At 38.8% G+C, this 24,105-nt stretch overlaps 2 protein-coding genes across 2 annotated transcripts in view; one reads left to right on the top strand and one right to left on the bottom strand.

Moving 5' to 3' along the window:
* Positions 1 to 521: 521 nt before the first annotated feature.
* Positions 522 to 14,264, bottom strand: LOC118429231 (cytohesin-1-like). Its single transcript, XM_035839693.1, has 13 exons — positions 14,058 to 14,264; positions 12,889 to 12,962; positions 12,169 to 12,233; positions 11,116 to 11,182; positions 10,685 to 10,884; positions 10,092 to 10,204; positions 9,236 to 9,384; positions 6,009 to 6,120; positions 2,621 to 2,697; positions 2,128 to 2,199; positions 1,308 to 1,395; positions 1,124 to 1,193; positions 522 to 673 (listed from the first exon to the last, which is right to left on the bottom strand). Exons 1-13 carry the CDS (start codon positions 14,083 to 14,085, stop codon positions 598 to 600), a joined length of 1,191 nt encoding a protein of 396 aa, XP_035695586.1. The 5' UTR covers positions 14,086 to 14,264; the 3' UTR covers positions 522 to 597.
* A 233-nt stretch (positions 14,265 to 14,497) lies between these two features.
* Positions 14,498 to 24,105, top strand: part of LOC118429640 (WD repeat-containing protein 13-like) — a 12,791-nt gene continuing 3,183 nt past the window's right edge. Inside the window, exons 1-11 of the mRNA XM_035840205.1 lie at positions 14,498 to 14,666; positions 15,658 to 15,777; positions 16,292 to 16,347; positions 16,705 to 16,790; positions 17,538 to 17,595; positions 18,015 to 18,127; positions 20,640 to 20,722; positions 21,083 to 21,223; positions 22,152 to 22,318; positions 22,804 to 22,947; positions 23,379 to 23,557. Of these exons, the coding sequence (XP_035696098.1) occupies positions 15,699 to 15,777; positions 16,292 to 16,347; positions 16,705 to 16,790; positions 17,538 to 17,595; positions 18,015 to 18,127; positions 20,640 to 20,722; positions 21,083 to 21,223; positions 22,152 to 22,318; positions 22,804 to 22,947; positions 23,379 to 23,557 (1,106 nt within the window). The 5' untranslated portion in view covers positions 14,498 to 14,666; positions 15,658 to 15,698. The remainder of the gene's footprint in view (positions 14,667 to 15,657; positions 15,778 to 16,291; positions 16,348 to 16,704; positions 16,791 to 17,537; positions 17,596 to 18,014; positions 18,128 to 20,639; positions 20,723 to 21,082; positions 21,224 to 22,151; positions 22,319 to 22,803; positions 22,948 to 23,378; positions 23,558 to 24,105) is intronic.

Raw genomic sequence — 24,105 nt, 5'->3', positions numbered from 1 at the left:
ACTAGAGATCTAAATTCTTCTAAGGTGGCTACACAACAGCAATACTCTAAAAGAAATATTTTTATAGTGTAGTACTGTAGTAGTGTAGTAATGTCATCATCATCATCATAATTAATAACACATTAGTTGTTAATTCATTTGCAGTGGTTTTATGTTATTGTTTCCAATTCCTGACATTTTGAATTTGCAGCCGAAAGAATTTCATACAATAGAAGCCAAACAAGAGAGACATACTTGCAAGTGTCACAAATTTGCAGTTAGTAGGTTACCTTCCCCTCTGCTTTACAGTTATAAGTTTTTAGTAAACTTAGTTAGTCATTATCTACATGAAAATACAGAAGAAATTATACAATATTGGGCTTCCACATTTTTTAACGTACAATATTTCTCCTGTATACATTTTATTTTCTACACTGAAATGTTAGTCTTATTATCTCTCTATTTCACACAAAATTGCAACAGCAGCTGCCTAATGTAATAGCCAGTTTGAAAATAAGTGCCAAATGCTTTACATGTTTTCTGTTATCTTTGTACACCCCTATTCTACAATGGACTATTCATGAGTTAGCATCTTAAAAACTAGACTGTTCCATCTCATCAGTTCTGTAGGTGGGTGGCTTTCTTCTTCCTGGCTGCCAGCATGTCGTAGAAGGGATCCTTGCTGATGCTCCTCCTAACATAGAGACAAAGAGTTTGAGTGATACTAGTTTATGAACAATAGGAGAAAAAAATTGTATTCTACCCCAATGAGAAAAGATATGACGTTTTCCACAGAAAGAGACCTTCTGTTGTTATAATCTTGTCAGTTTGTAGTATTTGTAACTAATAAGCCCACCCTTGGCTACCTATCAGCATTCAGTGAGTGTAATGTTGTTAACACCAGAATGGTCTAATTTGTGGTGGTTTTTCTAATTTAGCAAACCTTGTGAAACTTGTTTTTTTACAGTTCACAGCGACCAGAAATACAAAATAATGATGCAAATGTGTTGAAAAGTGACTACACATGTCATTCCCAAGAACATTTTGTCCATTTTAGACACCGAAAAGTTCCTTTAAGGGTTAACACTATAAGCATATTCACTACTAACTATGGGTGAATGATAAATCATGACATCATGCTTACTTTATTGCTTCTATCCATTCCTGCTTCTCATCTTGGGTGGCAGCAGACAGACGGTATGTAAGATGGCGTCCTGCGAAAAAATATTGTACCAAAACTCAGCATCCACCTTAAAGTTTGCAACACACAGCAAATATACAAGACCAGAAATGTCCTTAAGTTGAAAGAAGAAGAAATATTGTCATACCTTCCACAACTTTGCCTTCCGAGTCAGTCTTGCAAGCCTTGATGACGGCCTTGCTGTTGGCTTCAGATGGGTACAGCTCAAAACAGTTCTGTGGAGGCAGAGGTGAGTTTGTGGTTAGTGTACATAGTTGACTTAGAACCTAAAGGTACTGGGTTCCAATCCCCAGCAGGCCCAAATGTAGTGCCATTGGGAAAGGCACTTATCATCACCTACATTGTTCCTTACTTGACACAACTGAAAATGGGTGCCTAACTGCAGTTAGGGATATCCTTTTGGATGGGACATATAATGTCATGTAATACTGGAGGTCCCATGTTTGACAAGTACACATTAGCCTGATTAAATCTCGCTTATAGCAGCCCGCCCAACATCTGCCGGCCCCCTCCGTGGGGAGGGGCCAGTTACAGCCCTGGACAGCGGAGTTTATATTACACAGACTAAGTACACAAAGCATGTATAAGAATCACACCAAATAGCATTTATAAAAGAAACTGGATATGATTTTGGAAATGGTCAAGAGCTGTTTACCACTCAAAAACCATAGCCGCAGCATGTTCAAAACTTGAGATATCAAACCAGGAAGTTTCACTGCAGTACAGTAACAGGCTGCTAGGGGGCCCAAATCTAATCGTTTTCAGGTCTCATTAAGACCTACCCACATACTGAATATCAATACAATCCATCCTGGCATTCGTGAGTTATGCTGGTCTTCTACACACAAACGCTACCCAAAACATAACGTTCTCCGCTTTGAAGTCTTGAGATCTAAAAAATGTGTCTCTCGATCTTAGAAATAGCCAAGGTTGAGAGAGGAACTTACTGGTTTCTTGGAGTCCTCCACAAGTCGAACCTGGAGATTCTCCAGTGGGATTATCCCTCTTGGTTCCTTATCCTGCAAGAAAACAGATCACTTAATCCACTAAATCTAACATAAACAATACAATGTGCATTCGTATACAGTCATGTTTATTTTTCACACGCATGTGTCATCATGTTTATTTTGAAAGATGAATGAATGAAAAGAATGGCTTAAAGTTTGTAGTATTCTTTCAAAAAGATCAATCAATCTGATATGATAATAATAAATTCAATAAACATGATAATAATACCGTAAACTTGAAAATGTTTGCAGCGGTTTTATTGTCAAAGTTATTTCTCCACCACAAATTAATGACAATGCAAATATGCATCTCCAATATATCACTACAGTTAAGTATTGTTTCAACCGTACCTTAAAACGCTGCAAAAAATCTCCAAAACCTTTAACCAAGGAATCTAATCCACGCAAAAATAAATAAATCTACAATACTAACCGTAGTGTACTCGAAGTAGTAGAGACAGTTGTCAGTCAAGATGAACCAACGACGCTTCCATGTCTTGTGTCGTCCACCTAAAATTAAAAACAATCAACATGAGCATTGGAAGAACATGGTAAAACTTTATTTGGACACTTCCACAAATGGATCAGTCGGGTTCAGTCCACGTATTTCTTCTAAAACACACAAGTTCACCATACTATTAATAAAACTTGATTTTCTTGGAGGTGCTGCTTCAAAAAAAGACAACAAAAAAACTACTGGAAAAACCAAGGAACATTAAGCTACGGAAATAGACTCAAAACGGAGAATGGGAGCATTTTGGAAAGCAGGAAAGACCAGAACTTTAACGTTTAATCGGGTCGCAGAAAAATGCTAGACGTTCAAACGATCACTTTCGAAGTTCTGATTGCTATGTTCCAATTGTCCAAGACATTGCTACCTACCTTATTGTACAATGAAGGACAGTACATTCTGAACATACAGATTGTAAACGGACTGACATGATTTTTCAACTTGTCTTCAAAGTACACAATGTACATTATAAGACAAGCTAAAACTCATCAGACAGAATAAATAAAAACTGCAATGGACTGTCTATGTATGTACACAAAACTCTAAATCTAATTAGTACAAACAGCCAATCACAGAAGAGCTCTGTCCCACAAAAGCTGCCATGCCAAGCCTCAACAGCCATGCTAGAGTACAGCCAAAAACTAGTTTTTGAACTTTCGTAATCACGGTAAAGTTTACGATGCAGGTACTGTATACCCATGTCATCATCTTTTATATTGCTGTAACATTTCTTACCATATAAAACATAAAAATCTTACAAGCTTGAGAATATTTTTCTGCTTCAAAATGTTTGATGACTCTAAAAGTAGTGAAGGTGTGCAAAACTGATGTTCATCGTCAGTGCTTTGTCAAGTTTGCTAAAAAAAAAGTCATACGTCGGAAAAGCAAAAAAAAAAAATTGTGCTACATTATTGTGGACAGCCTTTTAATTCAACTGTTGTTTGTGCTCCAACATGGTTGTTGAGTGCCATACTAGTACCTCAGAATGTAAACCACACTTTTAGATCTATTGAGTGAAAAAATACACATCAATTCACTGTGCATCTATTAGTACATGTATGTAAGTCATCACTACAGAACAAAAACCAGGGCTCAAAATAACACTTTGATACCTGCACAGTTAAATCTTATAATAAGGGATGTTTTGCTTCTATCTCTCTTTGTCCTGTATGTATACTTTCGACAATAACCAACTGTAGCCAAAGCATTTTTTTTAAACATTATTCTTGTTATCTTTTCAAAGCTCAGGTTAGGGACAAGTCATAATTGTAGCATTTGTAGTCATTTTGAGCCCTGATGTTCTTATCACCACTACACATGGTACATGTATAATGGACCATCCCTACATGGACAGTAAAAACAATAAGCCAGTTCAGAGTTTGAACTGCTCATGTAGCAGGTCAAAGATAAAGGCCCCTAATGCTCAAACCGTTCTTGTGCTTGACACATTTCGCACCTTGTCTAGATCTAGATGTGTTCTGCTGAGGGGCCTTCACCTTTGACATACTACCCACAATGCAACACACTGTGCATGCTCAGTTTAAACAGTGAACCAGCCTATTTCAATGTTATACAGTGACCAGAAAAAATCTCTACCACCCATATATTAAGTGAACAGGGGGAAAAAGTGAGGAGAGAGAGAATAAAAAACGAGCTTTCCAGAGGGAGTGAAGGTAGGAATCAGGAAGTAATGAGTGAGAGATGGCTGAATGAATGGTTAAATCACGGGAACATGTATTGAAGATGAATTTCACTTACTTGCTTTACGTCCAAATTACAGAACGTTTTATTTGAATGCAATGAAAACACACATGTAAAGAGAAGAAACATTTCAGTCAAAGCGCCCTCAACACTCTCCTCAAAAAAAAGGTTCCAACTGGAAAAACTATATAGACAAGAGGCCTTACTATAACTTCTATTACTTCCAATGTCCTAATGGCATCCACCTCTGAGGTGCTGCCAAAAAGAGGCGGAAATTTTCTGCAATCCAACATTTTTTGCATTTTGGGGGTTGATGTGAAAATCTGCACCCCCAAAAATATGCACTGATTATTGTTACAGTATCATTAATCACTTTATTGGCATGGTGAAAACCAATACAATCTGGCATAAAAATCCAAATAGATGGGGTACTTTTGGCCCCACCCCTGAGGGATTGCCAAAAATCCAATTTCTATTAAAAATGTGACCACCATGCCAAGGGGAAACACTGATATTTCTATGCAGCTTCTACAAAAACTAACAACAAACACACCATGTACAGCATCTGATCTAAAGCAAGATATACATGTACAATGCATAGAAGGGACAATGCTACACTACATACTACTCTACAGTACATGGTTGTCAGACATGCAGCGTAAGCTATGTACACAAGCCTTACAACATAACTAAGCAAGCAAACAAGCTCATCTTTCTAGATATTGGTCGTACGCCCTACGTGATATGACTGCGTTTTTTCTAAAATGGTTCATAACGTGCTATGGAATGGGATGATTGGGTAGGGAGGGGGGTTTGGTGCATTCGAATTCTATTACATTTGTAACATCAACAATTTTCAGAGCAGATTTCAAACTTTGTACTTGGAATATTTTCCTCCTTTTTGTGCAATGAAGTCTTGAAAAATAAACATAGTGTTTGCATTTTGATTCCTAAAAAAATAGGGCCAGTGGGTAAGGATTCTTTCTTTTTCCTTTTTTCCAGCTTTCAGCTGAAGTGACCTAACAGAAACAGTTTAGGTTGGAAAAAGATCTCTTCCTAGTTACCAAATGGACATTGGCAAAAAAAACAACTGAAAACGAAGTCTTGGAAAACGACTCTACAAAGTTTTCATCATTCAGATTGCAAAATTTTATGCCCTTTGTGGTCAGGGTTTTGCTAGGGTCAATTGAGTAACCTGAAATTCAACATTTTTTTGCAAACTGCAGGCCTTATTTGAAGGAATTTTTACTTTCAGGATCATGAGTTGGACAAAAAAATCTACCACACGTAAGTCTTCTGGGCATTGTCATTTCTGAAAACAGCAGAATTTTTGGGGGGCTGTAAGTGTAACATTTTAGAAAATTTTGTTCATTTACCGTAAATGTCAATACAACTTAAATTTCTTCCAGTTTCAACTGTCAACTTTCACCCCTTCCTGCAATATGGAACAGACCACTTTACAGAGAGGGGTGTACAGATAGACAAGGCACATAGTAAAGCTAAAGCAACACAGGTTAAGTAACAACAAAGTTTTGCATATTCTGTAGAACAAAAGTTCAGCAAAGCCACAGGTATAAGACAAACTTCGAAACTTTAAGAAACAACCCACCTTGTTTAAGGAGCCACCCTTCCTTGTCAGGATTAAAGAAGGTGTGGGTAAGATCATTACCATCATCATCTGGGATCTTGAAGGGCATCTTCTTAATACTCTCATACAAGTCCTGGAAGAAGAAAGATTTTAAGTTCTGGTGGCCAATGTAGAGTGTTCAACTTGAATTCCATAGGTTGTGAGTTTGATCCCCAGTTGAGTCATAGACTTTAAAAATGGTACATGCTGCTTTCTCTGCTCAGCACTCAGCATTTTGGAAAGAGTTTGGTAGTTGAACACATGCCATTGCCAAGGGACTAGCCAGCTGCTGTAATAATTGCACTAAGCTGTGCGGCCCAGGGCTATAGAAACAGAGATGGGCAAAGCCCTAAGTGCCAAACCATCTAGTGTGATAAGAACTTAAGATAACTAAACTTTAAACTAAAAATTTGGTAATAAAAGGTCATAAAAGAATTTGTGGGATCTTAGACCACAAACATAAATGAACATTTTACCACCATTAAGTAGGGTACCCCCCTTGCAGATTTAGTTGAAACTGCAAATAACATGCACGTAATGTTTCCAAAAATTGACAACCGTGAAATATGGCAAAGGCATTCACTCTCAAAGATTGAAAGAATGGAATTTTTTTTTTCCATTTTCCATGCCATTTAGTTCCAAAAGGGTACTTCAGTTCAAAGAAAGTTAAACTTTTGACAATCACAAATATGATTATAAGGTACAGAGCTACTATTGATAAACTCACAAAGCTCAGTCATACAGTAGACACATACTTGGACACTTTTCTATTGTGATTCCAATGTATGACTGAAGGATACACAAGTCATGTGAAACCTACTCTCATGTCCCTAATAAACGTACCGGGACGTTTATTTTTTTCAGCCTCACAATCCACCCGGTACGTTCTTATTTTGGACGGTACGTTTATTTTTTTTCCTTTGCTTAGCCAGGACCCTCAAAGAATTGAACTTTTGGGGGTTTCTGCCCATATTTCCGCGGTATTTTTGCTCAAAATTCCCTATTTTTCGGGCGAAACGGCGCGGATTTCCATGAACGTGTACGCGTACGCGGTACTCTTTGGTGATTTCGGTCGATCTCGCTATGGCGCTACGAAGTAAATGTTGTTCTTGGGGGAAAATAAAACACCACACTGACGTTTTGAAATACAATTTTTACATAAATAACTTTTAGTTTTAATTTAGTAGTTGTTTATAGTCTCTGTTTACATCGTAAACCAGCACCTTGCACGAGGAATTTCCGGTCTTGTGGTTCCATGCGCTTTCGGCAGCGAGGCGGAAGAGTGATTCGTTCACATAATAAATGCTGGACGTAAAAATAACAACTATAACTTCGTTTCCGTTGTGATATGAGTTTTGACGCCGCAAATTCTCCCAAACGACAGGAATTCGTCGGTTAAAACAGCAAGTTCATAATCACAACTTTCCTTTGTAGATGCATGTGCCATTATGCCGAGATGGTCACGTCGAAATAAAACTTTCTCTACGTAGGCTTATTTCTTTGACAAAAATCAACCTTAGTCTAGTTTTCACATAACTAACTTTCATTTAATAGATTTTAATCGTTTTTATACCGTAATCACTGTATTTTATGCTACACATCAGAAATCTTGTTGCGATATTTTACCTTGGTAAAAGTGGAGTCGTCCACTGACCCCTAGTGACCTTGTTTATGCTGCTGCGACGCCATGTTGGAGAATAACGCAAAGACGGAGATTTCCATATTTTTTGGCCAGCGGAATACGAAAATTGGGACAGCGTACATGCATTTCAAGAACCTAAAACATCAGATACATGAACGGACGGTCTATTTGTAAAATCTGCTCATGTAGCCTTCCAGTCTGCACAGAAATGACGATGTAGAGAAGGGTAGAAGTGCAAAGAGTCTGAGATGAGAAAAAAACGCCACGTGAATTCAACAACACTTCGCATAAATCACAATTTTGTATAATGTTTCCTTTCTTCAATGTCTCCTTCATAAAGACTCCAAGTTGAACCGACATTTTGCTGATGTAGTACAGAAAAAAAAGGGATTCCCTCGTGGATAATTTACTATTTAGCGCAGCGTAATGCGGCCGGCCACGCGGCCGTGACGGCAGTGATGGCATAGCGGCCGGACTGAAAATCGTCTGGCCGCGACCACATTCGACAGGTGACCGCTATAGTATTTCTTAATGCTTAGGTCAACGGGAAAAATCCAAGGGACCGACGAAAACTGACCGCATGGCCAGTTACGTGGCCCCTATACTCAGGTGACCCCTAAGGCAGGTTTCACAGCGAATTTTAACTTACCTTTTATTTAAAAATTGAGAAAACAATGTTCATGATTCAAACAAGATAACGTTATCTATAGTTCTTCAGCTCATCATTTATAGAACTAACTGATGTGGTTCTTAGGCATAAATGAATAAAAAGACCTACCTGCTTATCATCTCCTTTTCTTTGGACAGAAGTAGCATGGTCACAGTTAAATACATGTCAATTTGGTAATTTTCCGGGGGGTATGTTTATTCCGGGGGGTACGTTTATTAAATATTGACGATTTGTCCGGGGGGTATGTTTATTCCGGAGGGTATGTTTATTAGGGACATGAGAGTAATGGAAAACGTAGCTTATATCCATGACCAATTGCTACACCCACAGAAACACAAGGACCTGCTAGCCTGCTATGCTCCAAAGCAAACATTAGGAACCCTCTGACTAGGGAAAAAGGGGAAAATACAAAAATAATATACAGGGTTGGACAAGTCCACTAGCCCTATTGTCCCGGGCAAGTAAAAGTGCTGTTCTGGCAAGTGCATGGCCTACCTCACTTGCCCGATCGGGCAGGTAAGATTTTTCCATTGAGTGAGATTTTATACTTGTTACCTTCTACAGTCATGACATCAAGAAATGGTCAACATTGAAAAATAAAGGCAATGATAAGAATTCCATTGCTGGAAGTAACAAAGCATATAAAAGTGCCCGTCAGTTGAATTTTGGGCAAGTGAAAAGTTGGTTCGGGCAAATGAATTTTATATGTGCTTGCCCGGTAGGACAAGTGAATTTTGGAAAACTTGTCCAACCCTGATATACATCTTCTTCTGCTGGGTTTGTTTCTCTAGTCTTTCCCGAGTTTCGAGTATTGAACTGAGCTTTGCAAGTGTAAAGAATTAGAAGTTGCCACAAGCTGCCAATTGAATCAGAAGGCACAACCAATGGTATCCTTACAGTGAGCAGTTGTTCGGGCAGGTCTCCACCGTCGTTTATCCCACGGTTCATGGCGATGAAACGTTCCACGCTGGGCTTGTCCTTTACGCTGGGGTTGTGCAGACTCGTGTTCAACATGATGATCGCAAACGACAGAACGTAACACGTGTCTGGATAAAGAAAATATCAGAATTAACGGTTTGAATTTGAATTTTAATGGACAGTGCAGCACTATCATATGTTCAGTCCTAAATGCCCCGGGGGTGAGTGCCACACTTATGCTACATAACTTACAGATACATTTGATCACTACCAAAAGGTTGCCAACTTTCAAAGACAATATGACACTCACTAAACTCATGCAGACCCTACCCATGCATTGTCTATACGGTATATCCATACCTGTAGACACTTCCTTTAGTATTCGGAATAAATGACAAGCGCTAAGCACAGCAGGAGGCCGATTGTTGACATATGATATCAAAGAACACAAAAAAGATGTGTCTTTCTTAGCACTCCTGAAATTAGTATTGTAACGTAACTGAACTCAAGTCAGGCATTGTCAGGCACATGGGGAGTTTAGAAGAAGTTGTAGAGGACTCAATGCTTAATATATTGATGAGCATGTGGCTAATGGGTACTTGGTTGTATAATGTGGAGAAGTACGGATCCATTATTTCCTAGAATTAATAATTATCAGAAAATAACATTCCCCGCTGGTCTCTGGAGTAGAATTCCCCTTTAAAGGCTGCAAACCGTTCCAGACTAAAAAGAGGTAATGGAACACACACATGTAGAGTGGCTAAACCTGATGCAACACAACATACTACGTCTGAAAGTTCTACATTTGCAGTATGGTTTGTGACATTTCCCTCACCTGTAGTGTTGAAGACTCCCGGGTTCTGCTGACAGTACCTCTGTGCGAAGGCCTCCATCATACGGTCTATCTTCTGGGCCTCACCGGGCAGGCGGAAACTCCACAGGAACTGCCTATAGTCCGACAATATCAACGTTTTAATAATAATAAATCAGGCTATCAGGCTTTTACTAGGATTTTATTATAGGGAGCCAAATTTCTTGTGGTTTCTAATTTTCATACAACAAAATTTGCTCCCATCAGTAGCTAGAATCAGCCCCATGGACCCCAAATGACCCACCCACGTGCAACCGCTGCCATCTTTATTTTGAACATAAAATTGTATATCAGTCAAAACCTAAAGTCGAAAACCGATGACAACTCAATGTTGAAGATGATGCAGTCCCAATTGTCAGGTGGTCGCCTTGAAAGGGTCATGTACTGTTTAGTACATCAATGGGGAAAGTTTTCGAGACCGGTCGTAATGACCAGGTGGTCGGCTGGAAGAAGTGGTCAATTGGGCAGGTTTGACTGTACTAGGACAAACAAACACACAAACCGAAAACAATTTGACTCCATTTCCAGAGGTAACAAACCACATTTGTTCCTCTTACCTCAGAGCCTGTACAAGGATCATCCCCTCGAACTCCTGAAGTCCCACGAAGGCCTGGAGCACCTTCAAGTTCAGCTCATTCTTCTCACCAAGGTATTCTCCTATAGCCGTCTTATTCAGCCCCTCCCAGTGGTGAAGGAACTGGGCAATGTCTTCTGGGTCATCTTTGAGGAGACCGTTCTCTAGAAGGTACTGTATACCCTGTAGATGGAAAAGGAACCATGCAATGTACTGTAAGTGTAAACTGGTACTGGTGCAATGGCCAAGTGGGTAGAGTGTTCGCCTTGCATTCAGCAGGTCATGAGTTCGATCCTTGGCATACCAAAGACTTTAAGAAATTATTTACGTATGCGGTATTATCATTTTGCCTATATTTTGACAAATGACTATTAGAAGAAAGGAGGTTGAAGAAATGACAATGATATCACCAACCTTCTTGGGATCCATGTTGAACTTCTTCCTGCCGATGTTCATTTGTTTACTCTTCGAGTCCGCAGAGCTGGAAAGAAGATGAGACACATGTCAATAATAAATCATAATATTAATAACTGTTAATGCATTTAAGTTCACAGTGGTAAATAAATGTATTCAGGGTTTTTGCAAAGACCTCTTTGCTCTGAAAGACTGAAGTCCAATCCACTGCATTCTGATTCTTTCTCTCCCACCCCCTTGTCTAAGACTAGTAAGAGCTACATGTACATGGTATATATATATGAAGGTGTATATATGTTTTGAAGGCAACTGCTCTGTACATCTGTAGTTCCTTGTTGAATCTAGTAAGTCTAAGTAGTTTCAGATTGGCTGTCTGTCATATAGGTGCCATATATTGTACTGTATATGACTATAGCACTATCGTTAACACAAAACCACTACAAACATACCATTTTCTCCTACCATAAAATTACATCAAATAAAACCTTATGGTTATAATAAAAACATACGTGTTCACATCCATATACATGTATGTCCGTGAATGAGGCCCTCTTCTACTAGAACTGCTTGTTGTAATGCCCATTGCTACATAACAATTGAAACCAAATACACCTTCCTTTTATAAGACAACGTCTATTTTTTAAATCTGTACTGTACTCCATTCAAATTTTTTCCATCCAAAATATTTGTATTATAAAAAAGAAAACATGGTGTTACCAAAATATTAATGGCCACACAATAGAACCATGACATATAATTTCTGAACAAGACCAAAAAGGAATTCAAAATAGGAGTTATATGTTACATTGTAATTTGTATCTGCTTAAGTGGTATAGACAAGACAGGACTGAAAATTTTGGTGTTCTACTGTAACTGTTTAGTTTTTTGATTATGGATTCATGACATCAAAGTGCATCTTCAATACAGTTTTACCACAACAGCTGTGTTGTAAACAATGAAAGGATTATATGGCCATATATCTGGGTTACTGGGAAGCCACGCGCAGGGAAAAATGTTTACAAAACAAAAGAGAACGAGCTAGAGGTCGCTTACTTGTCATCAGGGTTGTCCATCTGTTCCATCTCTGCTGTAACATCTGCGATCTCATCTTTGAGCCGCTATAAAAATAGAAAACATGGGTTTAGTCAGTATAAAAATAACTTGAATAAGGTATACTTTCCTAGCCTGAGTATCATCCTCCATAGTGAACGATGGCTCAATACTTTTGCTTGCTAACCACGGAAGAGAAAGTATTGAGCCAGCGGTCACTTCTGAGGAATCAGTGAGGATGGTACTCAGGCTAATTTCATTTCAGTATTCAATTCATTTTACCTCCATGTTTTCTCCCAAAGGGGAAATAAATTGTATTAGCTAATGTGTTCTTTTTCTTCTTCTTCCTCTTCTTCTTGTGCTGTCCTGAACCAATCAGTGCTTAGGATTTAGACCTACCAATGACATCAGCAATTGGCTGTTCCAGCAAAAATATGAACAATTACATGTTTGAGATTTTATGATAGCAAATATGTAACTGGTAAACTAAAGGTTTTCAATAGAAAAAAACTGTACTGGTTCCATAAAACTTAAAATGTAAAGTTCTGAGAGGGAAATATCCAGCATTTTCTGGATAATGTTGCCATTCCTTTAAATTTTGCCTTTGAAATTACTCTGTTGACAAAAGGGGTATTAAGCAATGCTTTAGCTTTATTCAAGAATGTAAGAGAGTTAGTTGTAACACTGGATTATACATTCAGTCTACTCTGCTGCAGTACCAACCTGAATCTCCTGGAGGAGCTGCTTTTTCCTGCGCTGGATGTCAGCTAGCAGCTCCTTTTCCTCTGGTGTCAAATCTAAGAAGAAAATAATAGTCTTCTTACCAAGGCCTTTATTAGCAAATGCACATCATTGCATGACCAGATTTGATACCTATGTTTGTACAAATAATTATTAATATGATCAATAACATACTGTATCAGTATGTGCAAGGAGCATGCAATGTCAAGAGCAAAGTAAAACATACAGTACCATTCTACAATATATATAAAATAACATGTACATACAAAATAACTACTGAGTACTGAATAAAGTCAAAGTCAAATAACTACTTATCATTATGTTAATACTTGTTCCTACTACTCAGATACATGACTTTCAATCTAATTCTAAAACCCACTAGTTAAAACAACCAATGAGGTCATCCACAATTCTGATAGTTTGAAATGCCCAATACCTAGCATGACAATCATCTTTGAAATGACGGATCATTTTGAAACTTTGGCCCTAATGCCTTGTGCATTTGTACAATAAAGAAATTGTTCAAATAAAATATTTCAAAAAGTCCAGATTATGACACCCCAAACTTGCCTATTTTTTACAAATTATCATCTTCAAAACATACAGATTTCCTTTGTTGCCCTGTGCCCTACAAACGCATACAACAAGTCTACTACAACAAGTCAACAGAAGGAGACTGTTGTATTCCCCCATGGGACGTCCCATATTAGGGACTGTACAGGCACAGATGGTTTGTTGGGGGGGGGGGGGGGCGGTATGCTAGGAAGACTTAAAATCTTCACAAACCATTAAAATCAACGATCTACATAGGTCAAATTATTCATGAAAGCCCTTTAGTTATGATTCAGTTTCTTTTAAATTTCATAAATGTCTGCAGACTCTACAAATATCAAGTCAAAGAGACATCCCAATACTCTGGACACAAAATTCAGTGATTCGTCCCCAAACCATAACAAAAAGAAACAATAACGTTCACTTTTACGTAATCTCAGCCTAAAATATGATGCCAAAACAAATACAACATCATATTAATCCACAAATATTTCTGCACCTAACCTTTTTGAAACAAAGGGAGGGGTTTTTAAACCAGAATGACTCACAGTAAAAATATCTTCGCCATTTTCCGCACAGTTGCACACGCACAAACTTACCTACAACAGTCGACATTTTTACCACCATGCGATCAATCCAGGGGAAAAACAATCCACAGAAACGTTCACCGACTCTTCAACTCCCTATTGACTGATGCTATTGGGTCCAAAGGTCTCTGAATGCCGAGATTTTGAGAAAAAATTGTGCTGAATTTTGTCATTCACTTCCTCCTCGTTCTGACAGCCATCTTTGTTTGAAGAGGATGACGTCATACCAGAAATACGTTTGGGTCAAAGTTGAACAAATTTAGGGGGCGACATAACAATCAAACATATCGAATTTAAGGTAAAATGTAGCATATTTATGGTAAAATTACAAAGAAAAAAAGTTATGAAAGGTAAAGTATTGTTATCATTTCAATCGGAATTTTCAAAATGAAGCCAGGAAAATGCCATATCTATAACATTCTTAGTATTTTTTAGAAAGATGTGTATTGTCGCCCTCTATTGTTGAAACAGATCTAGATTGGTGGGAGGGGCAAGGAAGGGAGTCATCATGAAAAGTTGTCATTTTTGTCTGAATTTTCACGTATTGAACTCTTCTAATGGACATGTTATTGGGTTGACAAGTGTGTGATATCTGTGAGCGAAGATCTAGCTGATTTACAGGTAATTTAGATATATATACGCATTTAGTGTCTAAGTTGAAAAGAAGGATGAGATAGAGTTGTTAGTCTCCAAGGAGACCCTACGGTACGGTGCCTTAGACTAGAGATATCAAAGCTGGCAAAGAAGTATAGCCGGCCAAAGGGAGTCAAACAGGCACCGTAGCCGGCTATAGTCCTATTGCCAGCTTTGGTACTATCTCTTAGGCACCGTAGGGTCTGCTTAGAGACTAGAAGAGAGTCTGTTCGTTCTAGTGTCAGACTCACTGTAAAACAAACCCTATGGCCTATGTCATGTATGTGATATTTATCTAATACTTGTTTGCTCAGCAATTGCTGTACAAGTTGTTGCTTTGAGGTAATTGCTAGTTACAGCTGCAATTGATTTATAAGTTATTGATTTAAAGACATGTAATGTGTATTTAGAAAATTTCATTATGAATATGAAGATTCACTCAACATTGCAGTTTGATACGTCGATGTACTAGGTTAGACATCCAGGTAATAAGATACTAGTGTACACCAAAAAGTAGGTACTCAAGCAACTGGATATGGTTTTGGAAAGCTTCACATTTTGTAAATGTAAGCATGGGTATCCATCTGACTGAGTAGTTCCCTCCAATTTTATGTCTCTCCCCAAAAGACGGAGCAGCTCCAGCAAGGTTACTCTTCCCCGGAATCAAACCAGGGCCTCCCAGTCATCAATTTATTGGAATAAGAGGTCAGCCACAGAGATCAGTACACATGTGGGGCGTCAGGAATTCTAGGTCAAAGGTGAAGCGGCTGAAGCCCCAGAAAAAGAAAACAAAACCAGTCTTGACGTAGTTATGCAACTTTGACTCATAATACCATGAATTCCTGTCGCTGCACATTCTTTCTGATCTCTGTGACTGTGAGAGGGCTCATTGTTAACTGTGAAGCTGTTACCGCTTGAGCTACAGGGACATCCTGTATGCTGCAGTAAAGTTGATTTTTTTTCTTCGCTCCTGTTACAGATTTGACTCCTTAGAGCCGGACTGAGGGTGCACGTGCCAACATGGCAGCTGTGTGGCAGCAGATCTTGGCGCAGGACGCCCGCTATAACGCCTACAGGCTACCAGGCAGCCCGCAGTTCCGTAAGTTACCGTGCTGTTTAGAGGCTTTTAGTCAGGCATGTGTCATGGCATCATTTGGTGTCCAGACACTGTCCAGACGCCCTTACACTGGGGAGCAGATCTTCTGACAAGCATAAAACTCTGATTGACCAGGGATACCACTAGGTCATTTGAGGTCACAGTCTTTGACTGTCACCTCTCTGCCACAACTTTACCCCTCAATGTAGCTTTAGAATGTACCATTTTACTAGTAACTTAAAATTCTCAAAACTCTGGACCATGGAAGGTGGATACCCCCAGACCCCCTGCTAGTACAATAGCACCTATATCACTTACCGTGACTCACCAAGAAATTTGGACCCCTTTGATAAAGTCCTAGCTAAAAAGGCTGTTTAACTAACTCTACAGGCTCTACAGGAGGGTCACCATGGGGAAATCTGGCCAACTCTTAGTAGTAAATTTACGAGTGCCGGTAACTAATTGGTATTAAGCTTAAGGATAAATGCAGAAAGGCCAATTTTTTTTTCTCTTTTAGGTACCCAGTACATACGTCGCAGAAGTCAGCTGCTGAGAGAAAATGCAAAAGTCGATGTAAGTTGTAAATGATTTGATTAAAGCAGAATTATTATACATGTATAATACATGTACCTGTACACTGGCTATATAGCTTATTATTAGTGACTTGCTGGTTGCTGTGCATATGAAATGTCAGGTTGTGTTTTTGCATTGACATTATACTGTTGTCAACAATAAGTTTTCTACTAAATTCTAGATTTTATTGTCTTGACTTTCAGAATCGATACATCAAATAATATTACTAGTATTAGATTCACACAATCACTTAATAAAATTATAACATGCAGATCTCTATTTTGTGATTATTAGAGAAGTACCTGTAGTCATGTAGATATTTATTATTAAAATGAACATATTTGTCTTGATTTCTAGCATGACCCAATAATAAGAAAACAGTATCTAAAAGTACGTGGACAGATACTGGGCCAGCGATATGGGACGTCTTTGTCCGAACAAGGGTAGGTTCAATCTACATTCTTTTATAGTAAAAAAAGTGAGTATTGTATACAGACTAAATGTACATACATGTATGTTCACACCCAATACAAGTACTAAGTATCTATCACATTGCATATATTAAGTGTTACATATTAATTTTATTGATCTTGAGGTGTCCTTTTAGGATATGAAATTACTAAGTATGAAACAATATCATCAATTATGTAATTGTACTGGCAAATAGATTGATGTATCAATCATGAAATTTCAAATACAAATTGTATTTTGTATATTTAATTTAGATATTTACATTCCCATACTACTACGTAAGTACTGTATTTTCTGTATGTTGTGTGCGCATTTCTCGGAACACAAAGTTTTACGTCCATAGCTGCAAATATTTTGTTCAACAATACTTTACCTGTTGTATCAACACCTGTGTTAAACCCAAAACTTGTCAACAACATAGCATGACATCTCTTTGACCTTTCTGCATTGTTGTTACATGTAGGTTACACTACCCAAGGCTAGTTGCCACATTAGCATATCCTACAATGCACATTACCACACTGCAGGGCAAAAATAGAAAAACCTGTTTAGTTTGAGGCCACAGGGACAGTTTTGGCAGTCTTTTTCTCTAAATTCTGTTGTCTTAAATACTGGTAACCATGTTAATGTTGTAAAATGTTGTAAGTTGAAACAGTGAGTTTTTGATAGAATTTTGAGATGTTAAATGAAAGGTTTGCTGTTTTCACATATATCAACAGTAGCCAACGGAGTCGTAGCGCCAGCAAATGCAGCAGCCGACTGACTTTAGATCGAGAGGTAGGCATGACTGTTGTTGTTGTTGTTTATAAATTAAGTACTGTAGAGTTTGCCTCTGGTATTCTTTGGCTTAGCAACATAATCACCATTTGGAGGGAGGGGAGGGGGGGATGTTACAAAATACACCCAGACAGCTATGCATGAATGTTTAGTTAAGCTTAAACGTATGGCTTGTACAATGGAAAATAACTGTAAGAACATGAAATTCAATGTAATAATAAGTCCTACAGTGTAATAAGCTAGTTCAGAGTTTGAAAAATGCATGTGTGAGGCAGGTCAAAGGTAAATGTGTATTTTGTTTATGTCTCTGTAAATTTGTGCCACTTTGACATGGGATCCCTTGGCTGAAAGTATACAGCATACAAGGCAGATTGTGGCAAATTTGTGTTTGTTTACTTGTTTATTGTTTTGGTCCACAGGAGGGAGACTTTCGCGGCCACCGGCGCTACCACAGCTCGGGTTCGGGCAAGTTCTCGCTCCCGTCCCCCACAGAGGATGGTCTGGTGCCAACACGTGCTGCGGAAGCTAGCAGGTATGACTAACTACAAGCAGAAGTAGAATGGTCTCTCTTTTCAGTTAACCAAAACTTAAGATTTGATCTGATCAAATCTTATGTTTTGGTTAACTGAAAAGAGAGACCATTCATCAGTAAGGTGAAGTTTTAATTTTTGAGGCCGTTAAAGGGGTGGTATAGGATATGCATCCACTGTGTCTAGGATATGCATGGTATTGGAAGGCAGAACCTATCCCTCTCCTGCTCCTTTTACTGTCTGGTACCCATTTTTACACTTGAGTTAAGCTAGGAAAGTCATGTAAAGTGAATTTTCCAAAGGACACAAGATCTAGGCAGGAATACCAGAAATCATACCCTGTAACCTCTTGATCTCAGGTAGCCATTATGATAGCACTTGCCAATACGACGGCTCGATAGAGGGTGCCCTGTAGTTGAGAATCGTTACATGACATTGCTATGTCTGCTACTACATTTTATATGTTGGTGTCCATATTTGCATCATTTTCAGTGTATCATATACATGTAGGTCATCAAGCATTTCAAAATATTGGAAGAAATGTTTCAGACCCTCACAAGTAGTTACTATCCAATTTTTACAGTACTCTCATGTCCCTAATAAACGTACCGGGACGTTTATTTTTTTCAGCCTCACAATCCACCCGGTACGTTCTTATTTTGGACGGTACGTTTATTTTTTTCTGAAAATTGGGGCTTTGCTAAGCCAGAACCCTCAAAGAATTGAAGTTTTTGGGGTTTCTGCCCATATTTCCGCGGTATTTTTGCTCAAAATTCACTATTTGTCGGGCGAAACAGCGCGGATTTCCCCGCGTTTTGACCCGCGTACGCGGTACACTTTCAGTGATTTCGTTCCATCTCGCTATGACGCTACGAAGTAAATGTTGTTCTTGGGGGAAAATAAGACACCGCACTGACGTTTTGAAATACAATTTTTACATAAATAACTTCTAGTTTTAATTTAGTAGTAGTTTACAGTCTCTGTTTACATCGTAAACCAGCACCTTGCACGATGAATTTCCGGTCTTGTGGTTCCATGCTCTTTCGTCAGCGAGGCGGAAGAGTGATTCGTTCACATAATAAATACTGGACGTAAAAATAACAACTATAAGTTCGTTTCCCTTGTGATATGAGTTTGACGCAGCATATTCTCCAAAACGGCAGGAATTCGTCGGTAAAAACAGCAAGTTCATAATCATTTCTAAGCTTCAAACCGCCACAAACACTTTCCTCTGTAGATGCATGTGCCATTATGCCGAGAAGGTCACGTCGAAATAAACTTTCTGTACGTAGGCTTATTTCTCCGACAAAAATCAACCTTAGTCTAGTTTTCACATAAAAAAGTTTCATGTAATAGATTTTAATCGTTTTTATACCGTAATCACTGTATTTCATGCTACACATGAGAATTCTTTTTGCGACATTTTACCTTGGAAAAATGGAGTCGCCCACTGACCCCTAGTGACCTTGTTCATCTGCTGCTGACGCCATCTTGGAAAATTACCGGAGACGGAGATTTCCATTTTTGGCCCGCGGAATACGAAAATTGGGACAGCTTACATGCATTTCAAGAACCTAAAACATCAGATACATGAACGGACGGTCTATTTGTAAAATCTGTCCATATGGTCTTCCAGTTTGCACAGATATGACGATGTAGAGTGCAAAGAGTCTGAGACGAGAAAAAACGCCGCGTTATTCAACACCACTTTGGTGGAAAAACTTCGCATAAAATCACATAATTTTGTATAATGTTTCTTTATTCAACGTTTCCTTCGTAAATCGTCTAATTTGAGCCTACATTTTGCTGATGTAGTGCAGAAATTGAAAAAAGTGAACCCCGCCAGTCGCGCCGCGCCGGTGACCGCTATCGGCAGTGTTGGCATAGCGGCCGGACTGAAAATCGTCTGGCCGCGACCGCATTCGACAGGTGACCGCTATAGACTATTTCTAATGATTAGGTAAAAAATCCAATGGACCGACGAAAACTGACCGAAATGGCCAAGTGGCCCCTATACTCAGGTTACTCATAAGGCAGGTTTCACTGTACCTTTTATTACAAAATGGAGAAAATATCATAATTCGAACAAGATATCTGTTATAGTTCTTCAGCTCATTGTTTATACAACTGATGTGGTTCTTAGGCATAAATAAATAAAAAGAACCTACCTGCTTATCATCTTCTTTTCTTTGGACAGAAGTAGTATGGACACAGTTAACTACTTGTCAATTTGGTAATTTTCCGGGGGGTATGTTTATTCCGGGGGGTATGTTTATTACATATTGAGGATTTGTCCGGGGGGTATGTTTATTCCGGAAGGTATGTTTATTAGGGACATGAGAGTAGCTGAAACAGAAAATTGCTGTGTAAGGTTGGACAACAATCCACTGAAATGCAAATAGGGAAACTAACCTAAACACATTATAAACTCACCCTCAACTAAGGAGAAAGAGCCATGATGATGAAAGGGGGAAAATGAAGGACATTAAAAACTTTCTTCCGTCTTACCAACAGAGCCATGGTTGGAGACAAGACACTGGATGAAAACTATGCCTTTGCAGGGATGCACCACATTTTTGATCAACATTCTGAAGCAGGTATAGTTATCTTTGTTTGTTTTACATAACTTTGCAAAACTGCTTTTTGGTGTAACACACCAGTTTTTTGTTGTTGTTCAGTGTTGTAAGTGCTACTGCACAAGGCAAAGTCTAGACTGCAAAGCCGTAGACTCAAGATTGTGCCATACTGTTTTCAATAAGCGTGATCTAGATTGTGCAGCTCTCCTCAAACAAGGGACTAAATTTCTATATTTAACATCCTATCCAAAAGCTATAAGTTCTCATTTTTACCTTATTTGAGAGAAGAAATGGCTTGCAGTGACTTTTCCAAAAAAACAGTGTAACATATTTCAAAATACAGACTATTAAGTTTATGAAGTGTTTTTTGTTTTCTTGTAGTTATGGCGGTGAAGTTCGCCAATGATGACAAAGCTCGCCTGGCCTGTTGCTCGCTGGACGGCACACTGTCGGTGTGTCAGGTCATCCCAGAACCTGCCACAGTTCTGTGTGTGCTTAAAGGGCACACTTCAGGGGTAACAGGTGGGAATATACAATTTCATTGCTAAAAAAAGAAGAGATTGACGATCTGATACCTCCATGTTTTAATTTACAATGATATTGTGAGTTTATTGTTTTATTCATTTTTGTGCATTTTTTGCTGATTCTGTCCTATGCATTTCCCCACTAGCTCCTACATGTATAAGGCAACAGGCATGCATGTAACTGGAAAGCAGGAAATGAAATAACCTTTTCTAGGACCTTTGACCTAACTTCCTTTGAGTTTCTCCAATGGTGCCTAGTATGTACATTGTATTTTGGGACCATATCACTTCTATTTCCTGTCAGTCTGAAGTTACCCTTCACTTTTCGTCACTCTGCTGTATTCAAATTAGAACAGACACACAAGCAAACAAATAATCAAAACAAAAGCAAAACCTCCAAACAGGGAGATAAAAATCATGATGTGCAGTTAGAAGAGCTCACAGTCTTACAAGATGTTGGGGAGGGGGGCACCAGGAGAAATGTAATATCCTAAACAAGAAAGCTTCTGAAAAAAGCTGGCCGGTACGTATTTTGGAAAAAGCCTGGATGTTAAACAAAATCACATGAAAAAAAAGAGTTTTTAAACATCGATTACTGAATCAGTCTGTCTTCTATTAAAAAAACATTACATGAGATTTGTCTAAGAAAGAAAAAAAATTGTTACAAGTGAGGTTCGAACCCATGATCCACGGCTGCAAAAGCAAATCGCTATATCCACCTAGCGCGTAGACCGCTTGGCCACGCGAAATACATTGCATAATCGTGTGTATAGAAGGGCTATAAGAAGAGTTTGGTTAAATTGACCGATCCATGCATCCATGCAAACCAAACAGTTGACGGTTGAACGAACGGCTTCTCTTGCCTCTAAGCCGGTGCAAAAATAAATGAAGCATCCTAAAGGCTGCAATGTGTTGTTTCCCAACAGATTTCTCCTGGTCGCTGTCCAACGATGTTATCGTGTCGTGTTCCCTGGACGGAACAGTGCGGCTGTGGCAGGTTCCGACCGGCACGTGCCTGCGTGTGGTCGGGGACTGCGATGGCGCGGAGATCATGTCATGTGCATTCCAACCTGTCAATAACAACATGATTGTTGTATCCTTTGTAGAACAATGTTCTGTGTGTCTTGCACATTGTACATGCACATTGTACACTTGATGTATACTACAACAACTGTAGAATGATGTATGGTATGTAAGGTTATGGATGTATGGATGGATGGATGGATACATGTTGATGCATGCATGGATGTGAGGGATTGAGGGATGATCATGAATGGATGGAAAGGAAGGAGGGAGGGAGGGAAGGAGTGATGGGATGGATGGATGGATGAGATGATGGATGGATGGGGATCGAAAGATGGAAGGAGGGAGGGATGGACTGATGGATATGGATGAAAGGAATAAATGATTTGCTGTGTTTTTGTAACATTCAAGTAAAACGTTTCTTAGTAAAGATGAACATATTTCTATTTACGGTTTGTTGTAAGACTGTATTCATTGGCTTAAGGAACTCATTATTGCAACTTGATAAGATTTTGGGTTTGAAACAAAAACATTGTACCTTAATTTTCACCCCAGACTGGAAACAAGAAGGGTTTCGTCCATGTTCTAAACTTCTCCACTGGAAAGTATGTGAAAGGAGGCAGCAGTAAGGCTTCAGGGTCCGTCCTCACTACAACATTTGACTCTGGAGGAAAAACTCTGTGGATCGGGGATGAAAATGTATGTTCTAAATCTTTGTATAACCTTCATTAATAACTATCTTGTGTGGCACCAATTGGCTGAGCAGCCTAGCTGAAGTAAATGGACACATGATGAAAAAATCATGGGTTTGATTTGTGGCATTCCAGGCTAAATGTTGTGTTATGGGGAATAGCACTTTACTTAAATTGCTCCGCCCATTCCCAAATGTAGAAATGGGTACCTGACTTCGAATTCAGTTGGGTAGGCAAAATACAGTGGAAGGAGAGGGATGGGCCTTGCCTTCCAATACTGTGCCCTAGATTAAGCTGATAATGTTACCAACTGCCCTTAAGGCCTAAAAAGGGTTTTGGCACTACCTTTGAATTTACCTTTCATAACAAAATATCTATTGATACATAATCATGTGTATTCAATATTGTGCTTACATGTACGTACTATGAACCCCACAGGGTTGTGTCTACTCTTTCGCGTTTGACGTGGGGACTGGAAAACTGTCCCGTGCCCAGCGGTTGGTCGTGTGCGAGGGTCACCCCATCACTTGTATTTCCGCTCGCTCGTGGATGAGCCGTGAAGCACGGGATCCCTCGCTACTCATCAACTGTGGGGCAAACGCCCTCTGTCTGTACAGGTATGTATTGCAGCATATGCTTTGCACTTAATTTCAAGAACAATCATATATCAAACTTTTTTTCATTAATTGCTTGCTATTTTTACAGCCACATTTCTTATGAACGCTGTGACTAAATTACCAAGGCCTCTTGGGATTTTTAACATAATTGTCATAAACTTCTTATCCAATTTTGGAGAGCATTTGATCAACGCACTGTAGTTAAAAGAGACATCTTTTAGTGAAGATGTCTGATTCTCTTCATTCACATACTTTTTTTTAATTTGCCTTTTTCAGATAGCTAATCAATTAAAGGCTGATAATGTTTTTCTTAACCCTTTAATCAAATCAAAATCTTTCAGCACCAATCAAAATGAAATCCAATTCGTTAATTCATCATCATCCTCGACACATCTTTAATTCAGTTATTCCAACAACCAATCCTTAATCACATAATTCAAAGTTCATGTCAACAGAAATGACTTCTCATATAAATCAAATGAAATTCAATTCAATCACAGCTAACATATGGCATTTATATTGAACACTATGTTTATATTAAAATGTAA

Source organism: Branchiostoma floridae, chromosome 13 (assembly GCF_000003815.2).
Source record: "Branchiostoma floridae strain S238N-H82 chromosome 13, Bfl_VNyyK, whole genome shotgun sequence".
NCBI classification, from domain to species: domain Eukaryota; kingdom Metazoa; phylum Chordata; class Leptocardii; order Amphioxiformes; family Branchiostomatidae; genus Branchiostoma; species Branchiostoma floridae.
The sequence above is the reverse complement of the archived record's forward strand: the minus strand, read 5'-3'. Positions and strand labels throughout refer to the sequence as shown.

What these genes read in the sequence shown, in the direction of transcription:
- LOC118429231 (XM_035839693.1), bottom strand. Translation starts at nt 14,085, where the DNA reads ATGGTGGTAAAAATGTCGACTGTTGTAG. An exon ending in TGCCCGAACAACTGCTCACT is followed by an intron (nt 6,121 to 9,235) that starts GTAAGGATACCA and finishes TTCTTCTTCCAG; the next exon opens with GACTTGTATGAGAGTATTAA. An exon ending in AGGGTGGCTCCTTAAACAAG is followed by an intron (nt 2,698 to 6,008) that starts GTGGGTTGTTTC and finishes TTTTAATTTTAG; the next exon opens with GTGGACGACACAAGACATGG.